Source organism: Lactuca virosa, chromosome 5 (genome assembly GCF_052849685.1).
Source record: "Lactuca virosa cultivar CGN04683 chromosome 5, Lactuca_virosa_CGN04683_v6, whole genome shotgun sequence".
In the NCBI taxonomy this organism is placed as follows: domain Eukaryota; kingdom Viridiplantae; phylum Streptophyta; class Magnoliopsida; order Asterales; family Asteraceae; genus Lactuca; species Lactuca virosa.
This window is the reverse complement of record NC_136430.1, coordinates 431947148-431955672: the sequence shown is the minus strand read 5'-3', so window position 1 is coordinate 431955672 and position 8525 is coordinate 431947148. Positions and strand designations below refer to the sequence as shown.

At 35.8% G+C, this 8525-nt stretch overlaps 1 protein-coding gene across 1 annotated transcript; it reads right to left on the bottom strand.

Annotated features, from left to right (window-relative positions):
• Positions 1-1132: 1132 nt before the first annotated feature.
• On the bottom strand, positions 1133-2813 carry LOC145113314 (Protein phosphatase 2C family protein). Its single transcript, XM_079049422.1, has 3 exons — positions 2274-2813; positions 1841-2179; positions 1133-1750 (listed from the first exon to the last, which is right to left on the bottom strand). Exons 1-3 carry the CDS (start codon positions 2736-2738, stop codon positions 1409-1411), a joined length of 1146 nt encoding a protein of 381 aa, XP_078905548.1. The 5' UTR covers positions 2739-2813; the 3' UTR covers positions 1133-1408.
• Between the last annotated feature and the right edge of the window lie 5712 nt (positions 2814-8525).

Below are 8525 nucleotides of genomic sequence, written 5' to 3'. Positions count from 1 at the left end.
GCCAGAACAGTGGATAGATGTTGAATCCCAATAAAATTTGAGCACACACGAAATTTGTCAATCTTGCTAAGTTTGAATCCATCTTCTCTAAGAAAAATGAATTTCCGTCCCCCCATCTGAAATTCACGAAGACCTACATTTGCAATAAATTATTGAAGTCGGCAGACGAATACTTACAAAATTTTGAGATAAACATGTCTTCTGGTTTCCTTACGGAATTGAAGTCTCCAAAGAATACCTAAATCACAGGAGTTGCGTTCTTAAGTGAGAGCAAATCTGCCCATAAGGCCCTTTTATCAGTTATTGATTGTGGGGGATAGACGTTCACGACATTTGTTATCCCAGAGAATCCTTTCCAAGGACCTGCAATAACAATGAAGTGTCTGGAGGAATAGACGTGGATCTTGATGAATAAGGACGAGTTCAAAATGAAAATTTGACCACCGGACCTTCCGATTGGGTTCACTGCTTCAAAAGTAAATTTGTTTGAGCCCCAACATCCAACTAGGTCTATAAAATTGAAATCAGCCACCCGGGTTTCCTGAAGTCCAATAAATTCAATTTTTTGCATTTGCTTGAGACTTCGTATCCAATCCACCTCGAGGGATTCACCCATACCCCTACTGTTTAGACTTAGGAGATTCATTCCTTCAACATGAGTTTCGTTTCCAATGATCTTTGCCAGAGAGAGAATATTTTCTGAATCAACCTGAAAACCCACATCAGCTCCGACTTGTGCAAATTATGTCCAATGCACCATTTCTGTAAATTAGTCTATTCTTTTTTTGAAAATCGGAAGTTTTAATTTATGAATTTATAATAGAAGTCTTAATTGAATTCATAATTCATATCCGTTGCGATCGGATACTTCTTTATATCAAGATAAACAAGGGCCATTCCAAGCTTGTAGTCAACAACTATTCTTCCCTTTAAATAACTCAATAAATCGGGTAGCATAAATTGACTGATTGACCAACGGCTTCAACGGCTACATTATAATTTATACATTATGACTTGTTCTCGACTCTTGTCTTCCTGACTTGCTCCTTTTTCCCATTGTATATAAATGTTGATGGAACAGTTTGTATTGTGTTCTATGTGTATTAGATTAAGATCCAAGCTGATTTAAATGTAACAAAAGGTCTCACAAAAGACATAAATATATTTCTCATTTTTGTCATCAAATTTACAAAGATTGTATGAAACTTGAATTTGTCGATGAATCATTTTCAAATTTAGGATCCCATTAACAAATGATTGAGTTATAAAGAATGAACGAATCAAGTAAGTAGTTCGGGTTATTACAATGAATCTAGCTAAACTAAGAATACTTAACATCAAAAGAACAATAGGATCATCAGAAGTTGGAAAAAAAATGGTCTCTTGATGATCTTTTCTGATGATTTCATCAACAAAAACGACCCAAGTGCACAATCATCACACTCGTATCATCCACGGATCCTCTAGAAACCGAGAGTTCAACAAGCTTTTTACAGGCCACAACAGCTTCCATTTTATCCATGGAAGCACAAAAAGGTCGAGCTATATCAACTGCTTCTTGATTGCTAACTTTGTCCCATAAACCATCGGAAGCCATGATCAAAAACTCAAATTCAGGTATGATTTTGAATACTTTGGTTTCAGGTTCTGCTGTTATCCATTGTTTCAGGCTACGATCGCCAATTCCTCTTGACACTGCTAGTGATCCAAGAACTCTACAAACACCTCGTCTACAGTCGACATAACCTCCCTGCAAATTACCCATAAAGAAAAATCAGCAATCGAATTCTATAATTGTTTGTAATCGAGTTCAAAATGAAAGGTTTGGGCGAATTCTTACCAGGGTTTCGATTCTAAGTTTCTCATCTGGTCTTGAAGGACGATGATCGGAAGTAAGAGCCTCGGCGGCTCCTCCTCTGCTGACCACTGCACGGCAGTCACCGGCGTTTGAGACCACTAGGTTGCCGGAGGTGATAATGGCAGTTACGCAACAAGCTCCGCCACGTTGTTCTTGTTTTAAAAACTCTGCATCTGTGTTTAAGTAGCCTTGTTTGATTGCTTCCACTATTTCGACTTCACCACTCTTTTCTACTTCATTTTGAATGTTGTTTCCAAGATTTTCTGCTGCAAATTCGGCAGCTTTTGATCCGCCGTGGCCGTCGAAAACACCAAAGAACGCCTGAAAATGTCACCGGAAAACAAGGTAAAGAACAGTTCGGAGTAAGAGAGTAAATAAAAACACAAGAAAACCTTAAATTTAAAAACATATTCACCTGTGTATTCTCTCCATTGAAATCGACTAGAGCTTTAAACCGATCTTCCATCGCTTCTCTCTTTCCTCTCTTACAATAAACCGAATATCCATCTCCCTCAACCTCCACCTCCTTCCACCGGTCCTCTGCCGTCGCCACACAAGGCGTTGACTGATCTGCAGAAAAGCTCAAAGGCGCAACAGGAATAGCTAATCTAGTGGGTCTTTTTCTCTTCAAAAACGTCGGAGAAGTAGAAGAAGAAGAAGAAGAAGTGGGTCCATCTTCGTTGGAAGCTCTGATAAGTCCACTAGTAGGCGGCAATGGTTTCTGAAGTCGAAACTTGAACGACGACTTTGGGGATGAGGAAGACGCCGATGGGGAATGAGTCAAAGTCAAAGATTCAGGTGACGATTTGCAGAAAATCGAAGAAGAAACTCTCGATGATGGAGAGAACACCGGCGAGTTTGAGATCGCAACGGTACACATGTTTGATTTTCGATCTGTGTAACGTTCGAATTTTTTTGTTGTGTGGTTGGATTTCTTGATGAATTATGATTAAAGTCTTTTGGGGAATTTATATATGGAAGGTGATAGGAGAATATGGTCAAAAAGACTCAGAGTGGGACCCTTTATATTCTTCTCCGTGTTAATTTTGTGTTCCTTTCTCATTGCTATTTCCAGTCATATGTAGTAACGTAGAAGGATATTTGCAATGGACTAAACTGCCCCTGTTGATTTTGTTTTATAAAATTAAGTAAACTAGTCCATATGTATAATATAGAACGATATTTGCAATGGACTAAACTGCCCCTAACCCTTCATTTTTGCAACAATGATGATGTCTTTTTTATTAATCTTAGGTAGAATAAAACGATTGGTTCATCTCGTTTGCCATGACCAGGGATGAGTACAGTGTGATTCAAGTGTGATTCAGTGTGGTTTTTGGTCAAAACCAATCGCATACTACGGTTTTTAATCGGCGTAGGGTTTTTTTCGGTTGTGGTTCGGTTTTAAACTGCATAAATTGGTACGTTTTTCGGTGCGGTTTTTCAACTTACTTGCAAATTTAACACCTGACTTTACATCTTTATGAAATATACATGTATATAAAGCTTTCACAAGATTATGTGTGCTCAAATGAATTCACTCTTGTGTATCCGATATTCCCAATATTTCATCATGTGAAAGTTAGATTACAGAATTTATATAAATTTCATTTGATGAAAAGAAGGTGAGTAATCTGTGAAGTTAGATTAGTCTTGTTGCTTTCGAGTTGTTGTGTTGGTATGTCGGCATATGTGAAACAAATTTGCAAAATACAATACATATGAAAACAAATTTGAAAAATACAATGTGTATGAAAAAGGAACAGTTTTTAAATTTTTTTTTTTTTGGGAGAAGAGTTAATAAGGTATATATACTCTTTGTGAAGTTGATTTACATCTCTGTGTTATATAAAACCCTTCAAATGGCGATACTGAAGAATGAAGTCAAATTTTAGGGCAGTGAAATATAGATTAATAATTAAATAGTTCTTATTACATATAAAATATAAATATATAATTTATTACCATAAAAATATATGAATTTTTAGCACGTTAGATAGAACTATTCATAAAAAAAAAATTCTTCCAAAATTCTTTAATTAGAAGAAATTTTTACATAAACGTAGCGGGTAAACGAGCTCCACAGCTTAAAACCAACATCTTTAGATCTTGGATTCATAACATTACTATGCATTACCCGTTGGACTCTATTGCGTAGCTCCACAGCTTCTGGCGCAAGGAAACCGAAAGTATCAAATGCAAAGAGTATAAACGTGTGTTGATTTTCCATGCACGTTTTCTCATGTTTTTCCACTTTGTTTGATACAACTTTTAAAGCAGCTTGTCCCACACTGAAAACCCCACTCCCCAGGCCCACAAGAGGGGAAATCCCTGTTAGATCCACGCATGCATGTTTTCCTCCAGCTCATCCAAATACTAAAACATCAGCTGGTCTAAGTGTTTAAAAAATAATATAGCGGTTCGGTTTGTATTTACTTGCGGTTTGCGGTCCGGTGTCACATTGCGATGTGGTTCAGGTTTTTTTTTCTAGCCGGTATATATATCAAAACAGCACCACACCAAAAAAAATTCGGTTTTTGCAAAACTATAAACCACTCCATCACTTTTTGTTTCGATTTCAATTCGGTTTTTGCTTACCCCTAACAACTAGTTCTTTGAGAACAACAATGAAAATCTCTACGCGTTTGTCCCCATGGTTTCAGTGCCTACGCGTTTGTCCCCATATTCGACGACATTGCAAGCCTCGTTTGTCATCAAACGCCTCTTCCCACCTTTGTTGAAACTCGCTCTATACTACTAGTGGAGGGACAACCAACGAACCAACTTCATAACCAGAAAGTTAATACATATGGGTCTTGGCTCACTAGAAAGCTAGACTTGTTGTCAATTGCCTCAGTCAGCGACCCGACATTGATTGTGACGAAACATTTAGCCATGTTGTCAAACCCACCACTATATGTATGTTTCTCAGTCTTGCCGTTTCAAAATGTATGTTTCTCAGTCTTGCCTTGTTTCAACTTTAGCATGTCACACAACTAGGTTTGAAAAATACAATTCTTCACATTTGTCTTTGGGATTTTGTTTATATGCAACAACCACCAGGTTATCGTGAAACATTTTTTCCTTATCACGTTTGCTCTCACGTCGGTCTCTCTACGACCTAAAACAAACCCCACAAGCATGGTTTCACCGATTTGCCCCATTTATTTCTCGTCTCGGGTCTACTCCCATGTGACTCTTTGTTATTCATTAATCAACGGTTCCCAAACATGACATACTTGTTATTATATGTTGATATTATCTTGACTGCATTGTCGCTTGAATTTTTGCAACATATCATAGTGACATTTGGAATTGAGTTCTCCATGATTGACCTTGGGGATCTCAACTTCTTTCTTGGCATTGTCGTTACTGAAGATCAACATGGCATGTTTTTGTCTCTACAGAATACGCACTTGAGATTATCAAACATGCTAATAGGCTCAATTGCAAACTTTCTCATTGCTCGACACCTTAGTAAAACTTGATGCAACAAACTATCCTGTTTCCGATCCGACATTGTATCAGAGCCTGGAAAGAGCACTATAGTACCTTACTATTACCGCACCCAACATAATACAAACGGTTCAATAAATTGCATTCATATCCATGATACTCGGGAGCCTCTCTTCATGGCTCTTATGAGAATCGTATGTTATGTTCATGGTACCACCACTTTCGTCTGCAGTTATTTTTCTCATCCTCTTGCGGTCCCACGGCTTATTCAGGACGCTAATTGGCTAGATTGTCCAACCACCAGACAATCTGCCCCCGGTTATTGTGTGTTCCTTGAAAGTAACCTTCTATCAAAGCACCATTTCCTGATCTAGTGTGGAAGCAGAATATCATGGTGTTGCAAAATGTTGTTGCCAAAACGTGTTGGATTCGCAAGCTTCTTCTTAACATTCACAAACCGACAGACAATGCCACCACCATTGTCTATTGTCTATTGTGACAACGTTAGTGCAGTTTACTTAACGACCAACCATGTTCAATATCACTAAACCAAGCACAATGAGATCATATTTATTTTATTCGAGACAAAATCACCATCAGTCAAATCCGGGTGTTGTGTGTTCCATCTTACGTGTCAGTACACAAATATCTTCACAAAGGGTATGTCGGCTACCTTGTTTTTGGATTTTTGGTCCAGATTGAACATTTGGAACAATCACAACAATCTAAATGCATGGGATGTTGGTATAGGCTATTTGATTGTATTTACTTTGTATGTATTTAGCCCATTGTATAGCCCGTTTCATATTATGCTTATATTATTGCTATATTCCAATTAATAAAGGATGATCATTATGAAAAAAATATAATGTCTTCATCTTCAAATATTTTTGAATGTTGATTTATTATATCAATTGGCACATCTTTTTTTCTGGTTTTCTTGAACTGACATGGAACAAAGTATTTGAAAAAAATAATTACATGAGAAAAGGGCTATTTTCAAGTGATTCAATCATACTCTCCAATCTCTGTTGTTATATAGAATTACATCTCACTAAAGTTGATAAATATATTGCATATCAACATTCACAAATTATAGTTTCTGGTTAAAAAAAATGATTGATTTTTCAATGCATACGGATGACCAACCAAACCAATTGATTGATTCAGAAGAAAAAAAAAATAGTAGTACACAGAACTTCTAAACCAATGAAACTGCCTTTGATTAATCGTTTATTCGATTCAATGTTGTAATAAGAAAAGGGCAAAAATGTCAAAAAGCAAAATATCTAAATTTATGAATTAAGATTGGGTAACATAGGGTCAATCATGCAGCCAGCCATGGCATTTGCCCTTTAGTAATATTAAAAGGTCAAACACGTTATTTGTATCGACAAGGATTGGGTGTGTTTGACTCGTTTCAACTACTATTGATTTCCTTCTTTCAACTTCCAACACACCAATTATAACTAAAACAAATATAATCTCTTTATCAACTTGTGAAAAATGCATAATATGTTGTACGTATTTTTAAATCTAGTAAGTTTAACACTGAAAAAGAAACGCATCTTTTTATTGTTTTATCTTAATAATTTATTGTTTTTTTGTTTGTTGTTATTCTGAAGATGATTTTTAATGGGGAAAAGGTTAGGGACAGATGGCACATTTTTAAGAAAGACGGAAACTACGAAGAAAGTTTGGTCTTCTTGACAAAATATTGGTTGAGTTGTCACATTATTGAACACATGACTAAAAAAAATAATTAATGTTTTCTAAAATACGTGTTGTCGGGGTTAGGGAGTTTAGATGTTTAGGTAGTGTTTTTAAGAATTAGTATGATATTTATTTATTTGGAAGTTTTTGTCATTGAGAAATCGAGTAGAGATATTGAGAATTTGAAAAAAAAATGTTAAAAGGAGTAATGATAATAGTGTTATATTGTGAGGAATGTTTATTTTTTTATATTTTTTTTCGTTTGCTCCCAAGTGTTAGTGTTTTTTATTTGCTCTGCTTGTCAAAATGTCAGGTCCTGAGAAATAAATCGGTACTATCTGCACCATAAAATGGATCATAAATTGGATAGATGATAAGCATACTATTTTGATTCCGTTGAGATTCAATCATCATTCTCAATGATCAGAAAATCTTATTCTTTAAAGTTCTTTTAATCATGAGTGATTGTTGTTGTAATTTTGACACACAATGCATCTAAACACGATTGTCGACTGGTATGGAAATCATGTTTAGAATTTTGGACGGCTACAAATCGCTACCTTGTACATCAAGTGGTCGTGATCTAGATTTTGTGAAACAGAAGACCAAATCCACCTTTTAGCCACTTCAAGAGTTCAAGTAGAGATTTTCAACTTTCGAAGTCACTTGCCTGTCACTAGGAGGTGGCGGTGGCTATTTGTATCTGATGAGTTTTCCTTAATACGATGATTTTAGCATTCTTTAGGGCATTAGTAATTACTCTTTTCTCATCGGAAATTTCTTTGAAGATAAATGGCTTTATTTTTTATTTTGGTCATTTGTAAGTGATTTGTAACTCTCCGTTTGATTGTTGATAAATAATGCAAGACGTTTGTTTCTCCCCGTTGATGTACACCATTTCCCCGATGGCGAAACCATGTATTTTGTCATGAGTTTTATTGTTTGCTATATATATTTGTTTTATCTTGGTATATGTTGCTTTCATTGCAAAACACCGTTATCGTATTTATGCATCCTAGTTTGTTATCCGTTTAGTTTTAGGGTTTTACATTTGTTTACGAGACCAAGTCTTTGATATTTTTCAGGTGTGTTTTGTACCCATTGAGTTATATTTGGAATGCCTTTGGTAATCATTTCCGTCATAGGATCTCCTACAAGTGGTATCCGAGCTACTAGGTCTTTGTTTGAGTGCATTTGGGGTTTTCTTATATTTACAATTTGTTGTTTGGAGACGCACACCAGTAATGTCCGTGATTCGGGCTAGACGTTTTAAAGATTATAAGTTATAAATATTTGTTTTATCAAATAATTAAATCCTCGAATAGGATAATCGTAAACAAATAAAAATCATTCGTACGTGATACGGGTTACATAAATGTTATTTATGTATTGCGTACATGTTTTATGGAAAAATATTACGGGCTTATGTTATTTGTATAAAACCTTATTAAAAATTTAACGAATTAAGTTAGATTAAAAGCAAATTAGAGATCGGTTG